Source organism: Melozone crissalis, unplaced genomic scaffold, assembly GCF_028551555.1.
Source record: "Melozone crissalis strain CALT ecotype California unplaced genomic scaffold, PUWL_Pcris_2 ptg000013l_1, whole genome shotgun sequence".
NCBI lineage: Eukaryota > Metazoa > Chordata > Aves > Passeriformes > Passerellidae > Melozone > Melozone crissalis.
Genome location: NW_026535791.1, coordinates 15,745,141 through 15,765,005, shown reverse-complemented (window position 1 = coordinate 15,765,005; position 19,865 = coordinate 15,745,141). Strand labels below are relative to the sequence as shown.

The 19,865-nt window shown below is 38.3% G+C and overlaps 1 protein-coding gene across 5 annotated transcripts in view; it reads left to right on the top strand.

Moving 5' to 3' along the window:
- DGKH (diacylglycerol kinase eta) overlaps nucleotides 1-19,865 on the top strand; it is a 152,471-nt gene that overhangs the window by 88,521 nt on the left and 44,085 nt on the right. For 2 of the 5 annotated variants that reach the window (XM_054272131.1, XM_054272130.1), the window contains exons 5-9: nucleotides 9,975-10,079; nucleotides 10,387-10,519; nucleotides 17,087-17,193; nucleotides 18,294-18,419; nucleotides 19,564-19,666. In XM_054272131.1, the coding sequence (XP_054128106.1) occupies nucleotides 9,975-10,079; nucleotides 10,387-10,519; nucleotides 17,087-17,193; nucleotides 18,294-18,419; nucleotides 19,564-19,666 (574 nt within the window). Of the gene's footprint in view, nucleotides 1-8,779; nucleotides 8,842-9,974; nucleotides 10,080-10,386; nucleotides 10,520-17,086; nucleotides 17,194-18,293; nucleotides 18,420-19,563; nucleotides 19,667-19,865 lie in introns of those variants that run through there. The other 3 variants (XM_054272132.1, XM_054272133.1, XM_054272134.1) reach the window with 3 other exon arrangements.

The window sequence follows — 19,865 nt, the reverse complement described above, 5'->3', positions numbered from 1 at the left end:
GCTTTTAGCACTTTATTTATTTCTATCCTGTTGCTTCTGACATCAGTCAGCTCTGTTTGCATCATGGAGATTAGCTACTTCTAATTTATATTAGAGAAGTAACTTGTAATATTCACTCTGGGCTTGAGAGACAGAACGTGTTGCCAGAGTTTTGCAGTATGTTTCAGAGATAGTGTTAATTTCTCTGGACTTGGACATATTTTGCTTTTTTCTTGCCACTGATATCTTTTCAGAGTTGTTGTTGACATTTTCCTTCAGGGACTACAAAAACTTCAGAGAATGTGAGAATTGCTTAACCTCCCCCAACCACATCAGAAAGAAAGAAGACAAGCCTTTTCCCAAGAAGTTTAAAACCTCTCATCTTTGGGTTTGGGCACTCCTTCTGACTTTTCAAATATTAAGAGACAGAGATATTCCTAAAGCTGGGGAAAATTATCCTAAAACTATTTTTTTCTTTTTTTAAAATTTAAATAAGCTGACATCAGTTCAATTTCATACTCTCTCTTGATTTGCCCAGAGTTCAGGTTCTTAAGCTTTATTTAAGTGCAGAAAGCTCATGGATTCTAGTGGAGGTATTCCTCTGCCACTGTTCTGCATGTTTACAAAATCCAATTTACTTCAGCTGTATCTCAGTAACATCAGGAGATGCTTTCTTTACTGATAGCCTCAAGCCTATTTCAGATGCTCTTCTATCTCAGTCTAGTTTGTTTTTTTTTCAAAGGGCTGCTCACCTGAAGGTTACACAGGTCTTTCTCTTCTCTGGCCTTTCTGCTGCTTTTCTTTCATTGCTTTCTTACTTCTTTAATTTGGTGAAATCATCTTGCCACTCCTGTGTTGGCAGGCTCCTAAGATCCTGGGGTCAGCAACTATCCTTGAAGTTCCAAATGTGATGTGGACTCCCTTGATTTCAGCTATTTCTAAGCAAACATTGCCTTGTTTGTATCCTGGATTGATTAATCTTTCTGGTTTGCTCTGTAAGAATGCTCTGTAAGAATATGCTGAAGCACAGCTATCTGTATTATTTTTTTCTTTGTAAAAATCTATTTTGAGTAAATGTCTATATATAGTCTGTGTTGATGTTCCCTTGAAGGGAGACACTCTTGCTTGACTTCTCCCTTTAATAAACCACAGGGACATGCAAGGAATGGATTTGTGTTTGGAAACATGTTTCTGGTTTTTATCCTTTAGATCAGCAATAATCTCCTGGATTTGGGTATGTTTTGAAATTTCCTGTGCATTCCAGTTGCGTGTTGATGTTAGCAGTATATACTGATGATGGGAGTTCAGACACATTTGCAGAACTCTGCTTTAAGTACTGTCCTCTGGTGAGCTTAATCCTAGTCTCAGAGGCACTGCATTTTAAATTTTGCCTCTGGGATTATCAGAAGGGTCAGTGCATGGCACTGAGGGGGTAATAGCATATCCAGATGTTCCCCATGCCCTGTTAGCAGTGTAGAGCAGGGCTGACAGGTCCTGCAGTGACATCTGCAAAGGTGCTGGGGCCTCTTGTCTCCAGGAGGTGGAACATGGCTGGAAATGGCTCAAGTTCCTCTGCCGGCTTCACCAGCATGACTCAGCTTTGTGCCAGTAGCTGACTCTTGGAATGGATTTAGCTTTTCCCTGGTTATGAACTCTCTGCTGTTTCATACAGATGGTGATTAGCTTTTAAGTGATGAAGGCTTTTTGATGTCCCAGCCTGAGCAACACCCAAACCACAGAAAGAGAGGGAAAGTGCTTTGGATTCCATTTTGTTCAATTTTCTGCTCAGGGTTGGAATTTTTCTTTTCTATATTCAGGCAGTTTAGAAGTAAGACAAAAACTGAAATAGCAAATTAATATGCTTAGGAAAAGAAAAATTAGACAAAAGCCATTAGTGTTCACTTGTGATGCATTTAGGGTTTTTTCTTCCATTTAGCACTTGCTCATTTCCCCTCTGCCTCCCCTCCCATCCTCTGACAGTGACAAAAAAATGTAATGAAGCTGAGAGCTCTTTCAAGTTCCAAGCTCCTTATCTCCTACTTGATGCACTGTCCCTTTCCCTAGAGTGTCTGGTGATGTTGAAGCTTTAAGTTTCATTATGAAAAAGCAATAAAGCATTTCAGCTGTGATGCTAAAAATCCATAGATAAGTTGCTTGCAATTGATCTGTTACAAGGAAGCTGAGCACTTTTCAGAGAGAAAAAAGGAGATACTTAAAAATGTGACCATTCTGGTCTGTATTGTACATTTTGATTTAAGTTGCATTTGTCTGGAGTCTGTTTTCCAAACATTTCATGCTTGACAGAAATTTTTCAAAAATAGCTTGCAGACAATTTCCCTATTTCCCTTTTTTACTGGTGAAGCATTTGGGATGTGTGAAGAATGAGCCAGATTTCATTCTTCCTGCACTTTTGCACATAACCTATTCTCTGATGTTTCTTTCTATTCATGCTTGAAAAGTGGTTAAAATACCTGGATAAACCTCAGAAAGTATCCCTCACTGCAGTTCCTGTTTACCAGATAATTTTATAAATAAAGTCACTGGTGTAAACTTTGAAAAAATTTCCTGTTTCTTGTGAACAAGGATCCCTGGCTTTAGGCAGCTGAATGATGTTTAAACAGGAATCTGTTATTACAGACAGGAAAAAGTAGTCCTTTGCTGGTTTATTTTATGTAAATTTACACCTAGTGCCATTAAATATGTAACTCCATGTTCTCCCTAAAGCTGAGAAGCCATCCCATCTGATAGATGTTTAGTGAGCTAAACCAAAGCTAAGGGCACAGCAGTGTGCAACTAATCTGCTGAACAAATCTTTATGTAAGGACTTTAAAGAAACATGCAGGCCTTGAACTAACTATATATAGCAGTTTCCAGTTTACATTTACAAGAATGGTTTATTGGTTTTGCTGTATTTAAATGCTGATTTAAAATAAATTTCTAATTCTTTGGTCCAAATCCATGGAACTTTCCTACCCTGCTTCTTGTAACTGTCTCTTTATAAAGTTATACTTCTGCAGGAAAAGGTTTTTCTGTTAGCAGTTGGTTGAAGTTGAATACATGAGGTTGATTTGGGGAACTGGATTTCTGACAAAGTGATCTTTGCTGGATACTTTTGCAGTTCATGGCTGGACACGTAACTGGATGACTTGATTTACCTGGATTCTGTTTTCACAGAATTATGGAGTGATTTTTGCGTTGGAAGTGGCCTCTGAAGGCCATCTGGTCCACCCCCTTTGCTGAAGCACGGCTACCTAGTCCGGGCTGTGTCTAGGTGGCTTTTTAGTATCTGCATGGGTGGAGACTTCACAACTACCTTGAGCAACCAGTGTCAGTGCTCAGTCACCCTCACTGTAAAGCATTGTTTCCTGATATTCACAGAGAGCCTCTCATGACTCAGTTTGTGCTTATAATCCCTATCTTTTCACTGGGCACTACTGGAAAGAGCCCGGCTCTGTCATCTTTGCATCTTCCTTTTCGGGATTTACATATATAAGATGCCCCTGAACCTTCTCCAGGCTGAACAGTTGTAGGTCCCTCAGGCTCTCCTCACACATCCCATGCTCCAGCCCCTTCACTGGAATGTCTGCAGTATGTCCATGTCTCTCTTGTACTGAGCAGCCCAGAACCGGACACAGCGCTCCAGGTGAGGCCTCACCAGGGCTGAGGAGAGGGGCAGGTTCACTCCCTGGACCAGCATCTTAGCATACCCCTGGCCTATTTTGCAGCAGGGGCATGTAGCTGCTTTGTGCTCCATTTGTTGTGCAAGAGTACCCCAGGTCCTTTTCTGCCAAGTTGCTTTCCAGCTGGGGGGCCCCCAGGGTACATTGATGCCTGGGGTTGTTCCTTCCCAGGTGCAGGACTTGGGACATCTCATTGAACCTAATGAGTTAATGCCAGCTCATTTCTCTAGCCTATTGAAGCCCCTGTGGACGGCAGCGTGACCCTTGGGTGTATCAGCTACTCCTTCCCAGTTTTCTGTCATCAGTAAACCTCCAGAGGATACAGTCTACCACATCATCCAGATCCTTAATGAAGACGTTAAACAGGCCTGGACCCAGTATTGTCCCATGAGGTACACTGCTCATTACTGGCCTCCCTCCAGCCATGCTCTGTGCTGCTGATCACCACCCTTTGGGCCTGGCCGTGCAGCGAGTTTTCAACACACCTCAGTCTGCTCATCCACCCCATCCTTCATCAGCTTCTCTAGGAGGGTCTTTGGGGATAGTGCTGAAAGCTTTACTGAAGGCAAGGTGAACAGTATCCACCTTTGTCTCCTTATCCACCAGGCCAGTTGTTTCATCACAGGTTACAAAAACATGACTTCCCCTTGGTGAATGAATCCATGCTGACTATTCCCAACTGCTTTCTTGTCCATGTGCCTGATTGTATTCTGGGTGATACTCCTTCAGTTTTGCTCAGAGTGGTGTAAGATAAGCCACCTAAATTACCCAGGCTGGATTCTATTGCAAAATGAAGTCCCTTTACCTTTTTCAATGATGTAACCATTTTTGTCCTGTCTTTTAGCTAAGCTTGCTTGTTCTGGTGTTGTGTTGGTGTAAGAGATGCTGTGTGGGACTAAGCCTTTTCTTTTTCCTCCTAAGAGTTTTTACTGTGAGAGCCAAAACCACACATTACATCAATATTTGTGAGCTTGGGAACAGTGAAATAGGAGAAGGCCAGGAAAAGGAGGGAAGCAACATTTTAGTGGAGAAGACAGAGCTAATTGTTCTGATTATAAATTCTGTATTGTAGTCAGGCAAATGTAATAACCATTTATTACCCACTTTGCTTTTAACTCCTCCCCTGTCTTTGTAATTTATACTTTTGCCTGGCCTGACTCATCCTGAAAAATAACAGTGACAATTCACCATAAAGCACCAACTAACTACATCTTTGACAGGGACAGTACTGTTCTAATTTATTTAGTATCCAGAAACCAAGACATTATGAATACTCTAGAAAGACGTGCAACTGTTATCACTGTGATTTTTGCAGACAAGTTCTGGAAGTTGTGGGAGCATCAATGACCCCAGCAGTCAACTTCTACCATTGGTAGAAGTGCCTTCACCTGCCACACTCATACAGACCCACCTGCACAAGAACGGGGGAATGGAGAAAAGGGGAATGGAAAAGCAAGAGAGGCAGAGCATGTTACCCTAGTATTTGCCTGTACTGACTCACCAACATCTATAAGCACAGAGAAGTTAGGAAGCATTTAATGTTACACTCGTGCCCCAGGCGTTGAATATAGTCCCTAAGAAGAGAGTTGGGGTGCTTTCTCTGTATCATCCTCTCTTCATTATTTCCAAAAGAGATTTTAAAAGTATCTGTCCAGAGAACAGAAAAACCATTTCCCCACCCCTTTCAGATTCGATGTGACATTTCTACATTAGTAATTTAATTCAAGATCAGCCATACAAAGTGCTATTAGTGTAATGTCTGATAATAGTTCAGAGTGGCAGAAGGTGCCTTAATGCAAATATCATGTTGCAGGAAGCAGAATGCTTTACAGGAGCTGCTTTGTAGCTACTTAGGTATAGAGCACTGTTCTCTTGATTAGCAAACACTGTATCTTCATTTTGAATTAGTAAAAGAAGCCAGAACTGGCGCCAACAAGCTTTGGGAACTCTATTTTCTTATATATTGCTGATAGTAAAAAAAAAAAAAGAATAAAAATTAGGCAATAGGCTTTAATTAAACTCTCTGTGATTTTATTTTATAGATTGTAAGTCTAAACCCACTGGGCTGAAGGCATGTACAAGGTTACTGGTTAGGTTAGGCCTACTGAAAGAAGAAAGGACTTTCAGATTTACTCAGAATTTGATGACAATTTTATTTCCTTCAAAGATGTTAAGCTTGTTCCTAATAAGTGTTGTCTGAAAGAAAAGTTGTAGGAGTGGTCCCAAACTTGATTGTAGAAATGTCATCCAAGTAATTTCAAGATGTGTATGTACATGTATATGAGTATATGTATATTTTTAGAAGCCAAATTATGGTAGTGTTGGCGTGAAAATCCCAACTTAAGGCAAGACTTCTGCAGTAGCAGAGTGAACAGTGATCTCTTGTTCTCTCCCTCATTTCCCATTCAAAAAAATCCCCCTACTTTTCTGAACAGAACAAGAACATTATTGCAGTAATGGGTAGTTTTACTTCCCATTCAGACATTGTTTATTTCCTGAGATTTTTTAGTGTTTGTGTTGATTGTCTTCAACTTTTAAGACTGTATATGCTCACTCGTCCCAATGCCTACTGCATTAAAAGTGTTTTTTATTCCAACTACCTTTATTTTATTACTTTCCAACATACTGCAGTATCTGCTCTTGGTAATTGTCTTTTCCAAAATCAGCAGTGACTTCTTGGCTACTTGACAATGGGGAAAAGTTTCAAAGGAAGGTAATCTTATTTATTTTTAAGACCTTTTGACTGTCTTCATCTTTTGAGATTTGTCTCCTGCTTTGTCAGCAGGTGAACTGTTGGCACCTTATTCTTATGTTACCTCAGTGGTCTCCCAGTGGTTCCTGTAACACTTCCTTTGCATTGTGTTACAGAGCTCTTTTCCTTTTCCTTTTCCTTTTCCTTTTCCTTTTCCTTTTCCTTTTCCTTTTCCTTTTCCTTTTCCCTTTCCTTCCTATCTCTTTCTCTCTTTCTTTCTGTTCAAAGTTCAGCATATTCAGAGCAATATACAAATAGTAATATTTGGAGCAGTCAAGATCAAAAACATGATATGTAATTGAAGAAAAGGTGCTGACTTAGGTCAGTAGAAGAGCATATACAGGACTCTCAATATGAATACATGCAATGACATAAAATTACTAGTTAAATTCAGATTTACATGGCAGGAAAATTGTTTTGAGCTCAGTTACATTCATTTAATTTTGATTATGTCTTTATACAGATTCAGTTGTTTTTAGTGAATGAACTTCAAACATCCCACTTAGTTAATCATAGCATTGTGTAAGCATTCAGAAGAAAGCATGCCATCTGTATAAATGCAAATAAGAAGATTTAGGAAGTCAATCTTAATTTAGGATAAACAAGAAAAGCTATACTGAGTTAGTGTAAAGCTCATGGAACCAAGTGGAATTAAAGTATAGTAATAACAGTAGCAGATACTAAAGAATGAAGTAGAAACAGCAGAACAGAGATGCGTAACTGGTGACCATACAATGATTCTTACCCTTGAGTCACTTCCCAACATTGACTCATGGCTGGACTTTTGAAGACCTGATAAGTTGAAGATTTCAGATATTGTCCTTTATAGTATATGATGCATTTATTTGTGATGAATTTTTCAAATGCCTTTTTGGGCATTTTTACTTTTTGTCTCATCAACATCCTTTAGAAATACTTTCCAAGTCTAAAGAATGCTTTGCATTTAGGGAAAAACACTTATTGTTTGCTAACAGTTTCCTTGGCTCCCTGAGTTCCTATGTTACATGAAATATCTAAAAAATAATGAGAGTACATTTTCTCCATGACTTTGTAGACTGAAATAGATGAGAGACTAAACAGGCTTCTTAGTTCCTATTTTATTTTATTTTATTAAAAAATTTTCAAGCATTGTTGATGCTTCTTGCATATAGTGCATTTCGTCTTTTTTCATGTTACTATCTACCTTCTTAGAGTTTGTTGTTTGCAAATATGTAAATCAAAGAGAATATGTAGTTTAACTGTATTTAAAAATATGTACATCTTCCCACAAATATGTAAACTTCCCACTTCATTTTTGTAGCAATAATAATTGCTGCTATATTCATGTGATTGACAGTATCCTATTGAGCTGTTAGACTGCTGCAATGCTGTGAACTTCATTAAGTTTTTTGCACTCTGATTTTAGTAAGAAGCTGGAATATATGAATTTCTGATGTGTTTACATGCATTGGTTAGCAGTGTTTGGTGATGTGGTTCGATTGCCAATAAATGGGTGTGCAGGGCTTTTTAAGAGGAAGTTTGGTGTCCCACCTTGGTTATTTATAGCTACTGTTCTGGTCCTCTATCATACTTACCCCTCCCCTGCCAAAACCTTTGGTACCAAAGGGTGTCTTCATTGGCACTGGGTAACTAGGTGTGAACAACTGAACCAGGGCCTTAATTTCAGAGTGGGGGAAGGGTGGAGGGATGGAAGAGTGGACTGTGACCTGTACTATTGAAGGTAGGAGTAATATATATCTAAGTATTATTTGAAAAGATCAAGATTAGTCAGGCGTTTTCAGCAATAAATGCAGCTGGTTTTGCTTGATGGCATTTCACAATGTCTAGTTACTGGCTAGAATCAGTAGCAACTGTGGCAGCAGGGTGGACATAATGTGCTGAGTCTTGGGTGGATTTGTCATTATTTAATCTGTGTTATAATCTCATGCCATATAATAGGAAATAATCTGTGGCTTGTATTTGCCCAAATAAGATTTCTGTGTCCACTGAAACCTGGAAATTTCAGCAAAATGCTGATTGTTGTTGGAGCCAGGGTTATATTATGATTTAATGACTTTTCTTGGCTTCATTGGATGACCTGGCCTAGAAAAACATTTTGAAGTAATAAAGCGTCTGTTTGGCTCCAAACTAATGAGAGAAGCATTGCTCTTTGCATAAACTGTTCTTTAGGAAAAGCCATGGAGACCTACTAATAAACCTTATTAAATAGCTTAAGCAAGATTGAAGGAAACAGAAAACAAAGAAACTATTCCCTTCCATGTGAAGTGAGTACATTAAAAAAAAAAAAAAAGGCAAGCCTCCCCTCCATGTGACTTGCAGCCTGCTGCACTTCAGTTACGTCGCCTCTGAGCGATGTTAAAGTGCAGCTCAGTTTAATGAAGGAGTGGATAGGACAAATCAAGGCTAGAGACAATTTGCGGCAGGGACTGGGTAAGTAACTGCAGCTGCAGATAAATCCGTACTGATATTGTGCAAATGTTGTAATGTCTAGTTTGTAGCATTTGAAAGAATACTCAGAATTCCCATTTTTTGTGGTTCCTTCTCTGTTTTATTTAATTTGCAAGTGTTGGTGGTACATAGTATGAAATAGATTAATGCATAATACTGATAAAGAATTTAATTTTATTTTTCAGACTTTCTACAACAAAACAAATAACTTTCCTTATTTTCTTGTACTTGTTTTAAATTCTTTGCCATGTAAGTAACTGCTTTGTCTATTTTAATGCAGTGCTCAAAATAATTTCAGTGGGAGTTAGCTGATAGTTTCTGCTGCCTTCCTGTTATTTTGATTATTTTTTCTACTGTTTAGGGAGAGGGGAGAGCAGCTTGTACTCTGAACCTCCTTGGTACAGTATTTTCAGATTTCCAGAATCCAACTCTGAAAAATTCCCAGCATCAACTTGTTCCAGGAATTTATTCATTTGTCCTAGTAGGATATGATTTCAACTGTTTGCTTTTGTTGTTTGTGCCTTTTTATAAAGATTTGTATGTGTTCTTATACTGAGTTGATATAGTTGGATATAAAAAATGCTGCTTTAAATTTTTGTGTGTATAAATTTGTGTAAATATATTGTCAATATACAAGATAGTGAAATATGATGACAGCTTTTGTGGTTGTTTAAGACTTCCAGGCATTTGATTTTGATATGTTTTTGTCTCTAGCAATTGGAATGGACCTTGCACTTGCTATGATGCAGTTATGAAATAGGATTGCAGTCTTAGTCAAATAGTAATTTACAGAATGGCTGTTTTAGCATTTCAGTGCCTGCCATTTGGGCATTTGAAACTCAGTGCATAGACAAAGAGCTGAGAATGGGTAATGATCAATGTAGACTACAGAGACCTGTACCAAAGCCTGATTTGAAACTTGGGAACTGTACAAGGAAAAGCAAACTCTTTTGTTGCTGGTAGTGCATTAAAGAAAATATTTTTAAGTGTTTAGGGTCTTGCCTTGTAGGGCATGTCATCCTTTTGCATCATCTCACAGGGAAGAGTACTTTAGATATCATAGCCTGTCATGATATTTACTGTCTGGATTAATCAGGATGTGTTATCTTTTGCAGATAATAACTCCATTTAGGAGGCTAATATTGTGTGCTGAGAACAGAAAAGAAATGGAGGACTGGATAAGCTCTCTGAAGTCCGTTCAGTCCAGAGAACACTATGAGGTAAGCTGACATCCCTCTTGGTGCAACCTGTTCTGGCTCAACAGATCAAGCAGGATATGGAACTGGAGTAGTGTGAAAAGCATGTCTAATGTCAGAGTGAAGCTTTACCTTAAGAACTTCACAAAATGAGAGCTTATTATCACACTTGGATTTAGAATTTTGGAGGGAGAGCAGGCTAAATACCCTTTGGAAAATCCTTTTGGGGAGCATTTCGCTGTCATCCCCTGTAATATGGAACCGTGCGTAATGTCAGTCACCGTAGCTGTGTTCTGTACTTGCAAATTTGTCTTAACTTCTCCTTTACTAGACCGCACAGTTTAATGTGGAACATTTCTCAGGGATGCATAACTGGTACGCCTGCTCCCACGCCCGACCCACCTTCTGTAACGTGTGCAGAGAGAGCCTCTCTGGAGTCACTTCTCACGGCCTGTCTTGTGAAGGTAAAATAATCATTGCTTCCCTTGGTTATCATGCTATGTGTGTAGACAGATGGCTGCAAGTTCAGCATGAGTAATGATCCTGAAAATGAGTAACAAAAGAGCCTGAAGGGAGAAAACTCTACATGAGAGTGACCCTCTTCTGGGCAGAGGGACTGCTAATGATCTGCCTCACCTTCCTGTTGCTCCAGGTGCCTTTTTCAGTGTTCAGAATAGAACACTTCTCTCTGTTGCAGCAGCTGGAGTGTACAGGATGGAGGGCTCACAAGAAAAGGATTTATTTGATTTGCACATCAAAAATGTGGAACCAAATAGTCTTACTGGTTTGCAGAATCAGCATTTCTCTGAAAAAAAATGATTCTGTGATGGTATTGTGATGGTATTTTCTGCCCCAAGTCTAAAAGCATTCTTAATGCTGAACAAAGTGTTATGACCCTTTGCCCTCCAGTTCTTGTTTTCTCTATTGCTGCTGCCTGATCCTGCAGTACGCACTGATTTACTGCTTTAAAAATTCTCTCATGCTGTGAGGGGGTAGAGATGTAGATGACTGCATTTGATGGTTCAACAGGGGAAATCCAGCACAAAGAAAAAGGAAGTGTGGCTAAAACTTAAGCATTTAGCTGGAAATTATATTTAATTAACAAATGATTACAATATGCCTGAAACAGCTTATTTTTTAATTCCTGCAAGTTCTGTGGAAAAATGTAACAAGTCTGCTTGTGTTAGGAGACAGGAGAAAATAAAGCATCTGTGTGACCCTATGAGATATATGAGATGTAGAGATATTTAATTACTAAAATAGCTGACTACCCAGAAAAGAGTTACAGTTACACCATTGATAATTTCATTTCTTCGGATGTATGTAACCCAACAGCAAGTGCATTTCTGTTATTGATGCTGTTATAATACTTGAGGATAATAATGTGTATTAAGGAAATCTTACAAAAGGAACATTAACCCGTTGTCCTAAATTGTCTATGCTTTTAATGTAACTAATGGTGCAGTTGCCAAGGAACAGGACAAACCTGTTTTGTAGAAATTAGAAGTATCATGGTTACTTCCAGCCTCTCTGGTGTATGTTTCCCACTGTGAGTAAGTCCTTTGGACAGTTTAAAGGCAATTATGGTATTCTCAATGTCCGATATTGACAGATGGACATATCATGTGCTTAACTAAAATGCAGTTGTATTGCCTCTGTGTACAAATACTGTTATGTTTGCTCAGGCAAAGGAAAGGAATGACTTTTATAAAGAATTTATCCATTCCTAAGTTAATATTATAGCTACTTTAAAAGGGTAATTTATTGAAAATTGTCAATGTTAATGTATGTAGCTTGCCGTTTTATGTTTTTTCAGTGTCTAATTTTGCATCTAAATATGTTTTTAATATACAGGGTGTTGGCATTAACTTTACATTAGGGAAGTTCCCATAATTTCCAGATTTGGAGCTTGCCACCTTTCTGTATAACTAATGACAAACTAATACTACATTTATCCACATTTATGATGCCAGTTTTTAAAAGTAGCATGTGAAAGTGACTTGGATTTCCTTTTGCTGTTCCACAGTTTCATAATCAAGTATGATCTGGAATGTTTTATATGTAGATACTGTGATATTCTTTTGTCTATTAATAAGTCTACCTCCTCTAACTTCCTAGCTTCTATTTTATATCTATTTTCTTCTTTTTTAAATAAAATAAGATCTTTAGTTATATATCTAATCTAAATCATTTGGCATTTGAGTCTTTTACTGTAATACTTTATACTTTCTCTGCAATTATGTATACATGTTAAAACCAATCATCCTTAATTTCTTCATCTAAAAATGTATTTTTGTTTCATACTTGCTTCTGCTATGTGCGCTTCTAATGCATTTAATCATCTACTTTTTTCTGTATCTTACCTGTATTAGCAGTCTATAGTTTGAGAGGATAATCTGGAAAGTTTGGAGTCTTAACATTCCCCAGACTTGTTCTGTGCTGCTTTTCCCCATTACATAATTTAAAAAACCTGTTTAAATATTCATGCCTGGCTTTTCAAACCTTCAGCACTGCTTTATACTGGGAATCCATTTATACATATACAAAATTCAATTATTTGTGTGATCATTGATCCCAGGCTACTCTATAATGCCTTGTGTTGAAAAGCATGAGAGGTCTTTCAAGAGATAATTGAGCTCTTCCTCCTATTAGTGGGTTGGGTTACTGGCACACCAAGTTGTCTTGAAAGTAGCTTAGAGTCTTTGAGGTCTGATTCTTGGGGTCTGATTCTTAACTATAGGTAAAAATAAACCCCATTGCTGATATCTTGCGGCTTTTGATAGTTTATTTCTCCTGTAATATTTTATTATCTTAAAATTTCTGTTTTCCTGCACAACTGCTTTTTTTAAAGTCTGACCACAAATCAAGCTGCATTTCTTTTGGATGTGATGGGTGACTTTTTCTTCAGCTCACCTTCCATCCCAGCAGCAAAGGTTGGCCAAATTAATTGCAAGCCACCCTGAAAACACTCTAAGACTTGTGGAAACCAGTGTAGAAAAAGATGGTAGGTGAATCCCTTTGCTAGGTAAAAGACTAGTGTGAACTTGCACCTTTTTAGAAGTCAAAGAACGGATATGTATATCAATCTGAAGATGTAAGTTATAACAAACCAGGCTTCATTCTTGCTGCTGCTCAACAAGCAATTGACTTCTAAAAAAGTTAATTAGACTCTCCTTTGAGATGCAATGCTGTTCTTCCAACAGGTTCTTTCTTTTGTCTTCTCAAAAGATAATCTACTTTTCCAATGTTGTCTCTGTGTTGTGTTGCTCTAGCTAGATGACTGATCTCTGCAATGTTCATTCAGTCTTTACTAGACACAGTAATTATGGTCTCTGTGCCTTGCTTTAGGAATTATTCCAAATCAGCTGAATCAAGAAAGGGTTTTGGTTTTTATACGCCTCAGAGTTTAGCTTCAATATGGAATGTTTAGGCAAAGAAGCTTAAAGGATGATATATCATTATCTACAGAAACTCTTCCAGAGCTCTATAACCTCAGTTTCTCTGCATCAGTACTGCGTTTCTATCTAAGCCATTGCCAGTGGAATACTGCATTTATGATTGTTCTCAGAAATTTATTTTTTCATGTAGCATTTTGTTTATCATGACAGGATCCTGATTGTTGAATATCAAGTATAGCTAATAAGTGGGAGAAACCTCTCTCTTAAACTGCATTCTCCTGTGACGAATCGCACAATGTTGTAAGAACACTTTTGGATGATGAAGCCAATCAGTAAGAAAATACTGGGATTAAATTACCTCTGCAAATGCACTTTGTGCACTTTGTCTCTTTCCATTATGATTGTGGGGTTTTACCCACAAAACCCTCTTGTTCTTACCCATTGCCCAGGGAATTGTATGGGCACTACTTGCACAGTCATTGCCTCTGATACTTTTGCCTTATTTTCTGCACAGTCTGGAGAGTGAATAGTGAATGAAGTGGCAAGAAAGGGAAGGGATGTTTGTTGTTAAAGAATGAAGGAGTAATAGAAAACAGTTCTGTGACTTTATATCACATGTACCCTTCTGTGATACCGGGGAAAACATTTAAATAAGATTTTTGATCAAATCAGTAGTTGTGCATTCTTTATAACCAGCAACCTGTATCAGGGAAATGCTGTTTTCTCTCGCTGCAAAAATCAGTTGAAGCTGTTCTGAAGTCCCTGATGGTTTGAAGATATACAATATTGAAAAAAAAGTGTTAATTGTAGTAGTAGTAGTACTGGGCACAACGAAAACAACAACAACTTCTTCTTTTACTATTTTTTTTTTTTTTTTTTTAAAGGCCAGGTAGAAATTAATATTGATGGCTGAAAAACAGTATTACATTAGCTTTCGGTCAGTAAGGCGAGTACCTGTTAAAAATTATTATGAAGCAGAGTATGGTACAACTCTGTACTTATTGAGAACCATCCATTACATGCAGTGACTGAAGGTCCTGTTCTCTAAAAGTGCAGGGTCGTACAACCAACAACTGCACAGCTGCATTCAGAAACTATATTGCAATGTTAAGCTTCCTGAGTAACGTAAATTTTCTTGTATTTTAGCTTTCATTGGCAAAATAATGGCAGTTGATGTCTAGCCATATGTCTGCATATTTTCCAAAAGATTTCAGGTATCAGACTGATTCATGAATGGGATTCAGTGTAAACTGAGACAAAGGAAGTTAGGTCATAGTGGTAACTAATATTGAGGTGGGATTCAAAGTTTTCCTTTCTTTGCTTGCAAGTTGCATCTGTGTCTTAAATTTATTGTTGTTGGTAATATTTAATGTTTAGACTAACATAAACTTTTGTTTCATGATACTGAGGTTGCAGGGGGTGTGACCCAAAGAGTCTGATCTGAAATGTGGTTGGTAGGTTATTTGTAGTACTTACAAAGCAAGCATTACTTGTCATTTGCCATGTATAGGGTGACTTGCTGCAGCTTTTCAGAGCCTGGGATTGATTTTGTCCTTGCCTTTTTGAAGAAAGAAGCTGAATTCCTAAGATCAAGTTCAATCATAGCTCAATAGGGTTTGAACATTCTATTACTTTGTAATTTGTAATTTTCTATTCCCCCTCATCCCCGATTTGTTGTATTTTGATCTGTGTGACACAGCAAGTGCTTATCATTTATGAGTAAGGAGCTGAATTCAGTGGCATACCTTCTCTGAAACATGCAAATTGTGTAAACTGATCATGGTCCATCACTTGAAAATACAGCCTTTATTTCTGTGCTTCTGTGGGAGCTGGCTTAATTAGATGTTTGGAACCAGCTCAGGTTGGCAAACACACAATGTGATACTGAGCTGTTTAGGAAAAGTGAGTCAGCCCTGCTAGTTGACAGTTATGGGGTATTTGCATGCTTTGAGTCTGTGTTGGTCTTGCTCCAACAAATCCATACCTTTCTTAGGTTGGGGACCATTGAACTATTTGAGTCCATAGGAGTACCGTGGAGATGATCAGAGGGCTGGAGCACCTCTCCAGTGAGGAAAGGCTGAGAGAGTTGGGATTGTTCAGCCTGGAAAAAAGAAGGCTTTAGAGTGATGTAATTGCAGCCTTCCAGTACCTGGAGGGAGCCTGCAAGAAAGATGGAGAGAGACTTTTTACAATGACATGTAGGGACAGGACAAGGAGAAATGGCTTCAAACTGAGAGTAGGTTGAGATTAGATAGTAGGAAAAATTCTTTACTGTGATGATGGTGAGACACTGATTGTCCTGAGAAGTCATGAGCACTCCATCCCTGAGCTCAGCACCCCAAGACCAGGCTGGATGGAGTGCTGAGCAACCTGGTCTAGTAAAAGATGTCACAGTCTACAGCAGGAACTAACTGATCTTTAAATGTCTCTTTCAACCCAAATATTTCTATGATTATATGAATGCTGCTTTTTGAAATGACTGGGAGAGTTACTATACAATGAAACTTCTTTGTTTTCTTTTCCTTCTCTTTCTTTCTAGAAAGTAAGAAAGTGAGAGCTGAGCATTTATTTTCACACATGTCCCGGAACAGTGAGGATTGCTCTCAAACTCAGATGTTGCTTACATAGTCTCAATTCACTTTTTAAATTGATCTGGCAATGGATCAGTGGAATTAAAATGGAAAATTTATTATTCACAAGACATTTTGTACCATAGCTTAATGTTTTTTAATGGTAGATAAGCGATGGGCCAAAGCCTTGATAATTTCCTGTCAAATATTTGTTTGAAAAGAGACTACTACTTCTGATCTACTGGCTAGTTCTCATAAACCTTTAATGGTCTTTGCCAAAATAATTTTTATAATGCACTCTAAAAAGAATTACATCATGCACTTCCAGTAGAAGAAATACCCATGGTTTGGGTGCGTCAGTCTGTTTGGTCTAATATGGTATCATTAGCTAGGCATATTAATTGAGTTGAACAAAATTCAAATAGTTGTTAGGGTGTCAGAATGTCTGCCTAACTACACACTTGTGCTGGATATTCCAATTAGCAGGCTTTTAATAAAGAATGCAGTAAAAAGTAAGGTTCTTCCTGCTGTCATATAGGCTCTTGGAAAATTTTGTAATCCCCAATATCCTGAATAAAAATATCACCACATAAACCCTTCATTTTCTCATGTTCTGAGAAAAATAGGCTCAGCATGGTGCCTCAAATGCATCTTTTGAGCAAAGAAACAGAGCTCCTGATTCAAAATATTTTTGTAAAACAGTCTCCCATGACTTCCTGAAAATTTAAGTCAGATATCTGAATCATGTTACTGGAGAAATGGAAAAGACAAACCCATAGTTAAAGATATATTGTACTATGTACCTGAAAAAATGGGGACCAGTGTGAGTTTCAGGGCACATTTAGCATGGGCTATAGCTAAGCAGTTAAACCTGGTTTAGAGAGTTAAAGCTGGAGTGATTATGAACTGAATTTTCTTTTAATTGTTTTCTGTCATGTGTGCAATGCTAAGTGATATGTACTTGGCTATTTTATGGGATATCCATGTTTAATTTTTTAAAAGGTGTGTATCACTGAAATACAGCAAATAACACAGGATATATGTGTTTATCTGTGTCTTGCAGTGTGTAAGTTTAAAGCACATAAAAGATGTGCTGTCCGAGCAACAAATAACTGCAAATGGACTACATTAGCCTCAATTGGAAAAGACATCATTGAAGATGAAGATGGTGTAAGTACTATTCATATTTATAGTATTTTCCAAAGCTGTTTCTTCTTTAGGAAAAACAAAAAAAGCCCAACCACGGAAATATTCCCATGTGACCCATTGAAGTAAATGGTAGGTGGCTATTTTCCTGAACACTGTTCAAAGATTAACGTGGTATTTAGAGCAAAAGTTGCATTCCTATCTCACAAGACAAGTCTAGCAACTGTGGGCCTTAGATTGCAGATGTATTACAAGGTTTTAAAGGCCACATGTGGAGAAACTCTGCAGCTGGAGAATTGCTCCCAGAAGTTCCTACTGCTCTTAAGCAAAGGTGGTATTTTGCACTGTTACCATGCTGTTTTGGCAATGTATTTTTTGTCCTCTTTCCCTGGAGCAGTTTCCCGGGAGACCCATTTGGAATTCACTGAATTGGGAGGGGATTTTGGTGATGAAAGCAGGAATTTTAAAATTAGCAGGAGAAACAACAAAAGCCTTTGAGAGGTTGATTGTGATAAATGGACTATTTTTACAAACACAGCTGTGTATGGACCACTGGTGTGAAGCTTCTTCTTAGAAGGCTGATACTAAGTTGAACACCTGAGTGTCCTGAGTTGCCCATGGTATTAATGGGACAAAGAGTGCACTGAGTAAAGCTTTGCACTGCATTTGGGACTGCTTTAGAGAGCCGTGACTTACCAGCCATGGTGAGTGGGTAAGTGAAGCGACAGAAGAATTCTGCTGTCCTGCCTATTTTAATGAATTTTAGGTATTTTTAATTGGTTTGTGTCATGTAGTCAACATAACAGAGTGGGAACTTGTTTGTATGGCAGAGTCTCTGGACTTAACTGCCCCATTGTGTTATGGTTTATTGCTACCATGAGTGAGACAGGTCTCCCTTCTTCAGGTGTCATGTTTTCTACCTAGCATGTGGAACACCAGAGTGGTCCATTCATTGCAGTTGCCTTCTGAGCATCAGTGTCCCTTATCCTGGCTGACCAGCATACCTGCTTCTTTGATGAAAGGATACAGCTCTGAGAAATAGTTTAAATCCACCTGTATTTGAGAGACAAAAGCCTTTAATTTCTCTTTCTGGGTCCTTAACTCCAATGCCTCCTTCTCCACAGATAGCGATGCCTCACCAGTGGTTAGAAGGAAACCTGCCCGTCAGTGCCAAATGCGCCGTCTGTGACAAGACTTGTGGCAGTGTTCTACGCCTGCAGGATTGGAAGTGCCTTTGGTGTAAAGCTATGGTAGGTGTGCTGAGCCACATCCAAGCATCTCACCATTTGACAGCTTTACTGCTTGCCATTATTTTTGCTCTGTTGTTCCACAACCTGCTTTTGGATTAAGTAGTAGCAGGAAGCTTCTGCAAACTCAGATCTCTGTATCATTCAGAATTTCTGATGACTGTCCTACTTGCACAATCAATTTTAAATACACTCACAGATGCAGCTTTTCTTTAATAGGTGTTGTCATCTCCAATGTGTTTTCTCTGCTTTCTTCTAGGTGTTAACTCAATGTTCAGGAGCCTGTTCCTTATGCCTAATAATCATATGTTACTTCCTTGTATTTTTTATTGTAGATATTGCTCTGTTTGTATTTTAGTAATATATTATAGTCATATTTATTAATGTAGTAACGTGTTTATTAGTGCAAAATCTTTACTTGTTCTTCTTCAGGGCAATCTGTATGTTGCTGATTGAAACTCTCTAACTCACTACTGCTGTTTCCCTAATATATAGTTTTCTCTTAATTGTATCAACTTGTCTAAAAAGATAGGTTTCTTATGCAAGTTAACAGTTTATTTATTGTTGAGGCTTCTGGCATATAGGTATCCAAGGCTCTGTGAATGAGCCATAGAAAATGATTGGCATCTCCAGAGGCAACTTGATATTTAGGTGAAATGCAGCCACCTCTGCATGTACCTCTCTTTCCAATATCTGTGGAAAAGACCTTTGCAATATGGAGTTTGTACAACCCAACTTTGGGAGATGGGTGTGGCTTGGTAGGTGTGCTAACTTTAATGCAGATTTATCTTCCAGAACAGCCCCAATGGACCAGGCAGGTTCAGAGCTATTGTTTAGCCTGCTTCCATCAGCACAGATGCTGGGAGCTTGCTTCTTCCTTCCTTGTGGATGGGGCAAGTCCATCCCTAGAAAGGATGATTCTTACCTCCTATAGGGGTAGCTGAAGATGAAATTCTCCAAAATAATGTTTTGTTGAATTAGTAACAAGGCTCTGTGGTTGAACATTTGGGTTTTTTTCCTAGTCTCACTTCTTTTCCCTCTACACCTAGATGTTAAATATGAGTCCATTTTTGTTACATAGATAACATAATATCAGTTAGTATCAAAATTACACTGCTGGAAAATAAATTTTTTGTTTCTTTTGTAGGTTCACACAGCCTGTAAAGATCTGTACCCTCGTAAATGTCCACTTGGCCAATGTAAGGTATCGATCATCCCTCCAACAGCACTAAACAGTATAGACTCCGATGGTACGTAGTACTGTGGTGTGTTCAGTGGTACCTCTGGAATTCCAGTGCCTATTGAGATCCATGCAAATATTCAAGGCTAAAATCCTTCTGCTGACCAGGTGAATGTAGTCTGCAAATTTAGAGAGAAGTATAATTTTCTGTGTAGGTTTTTAGAGAGTTATTCAACTGGCATGTTTTTAAAGCTGTCCCAGCAGAAATT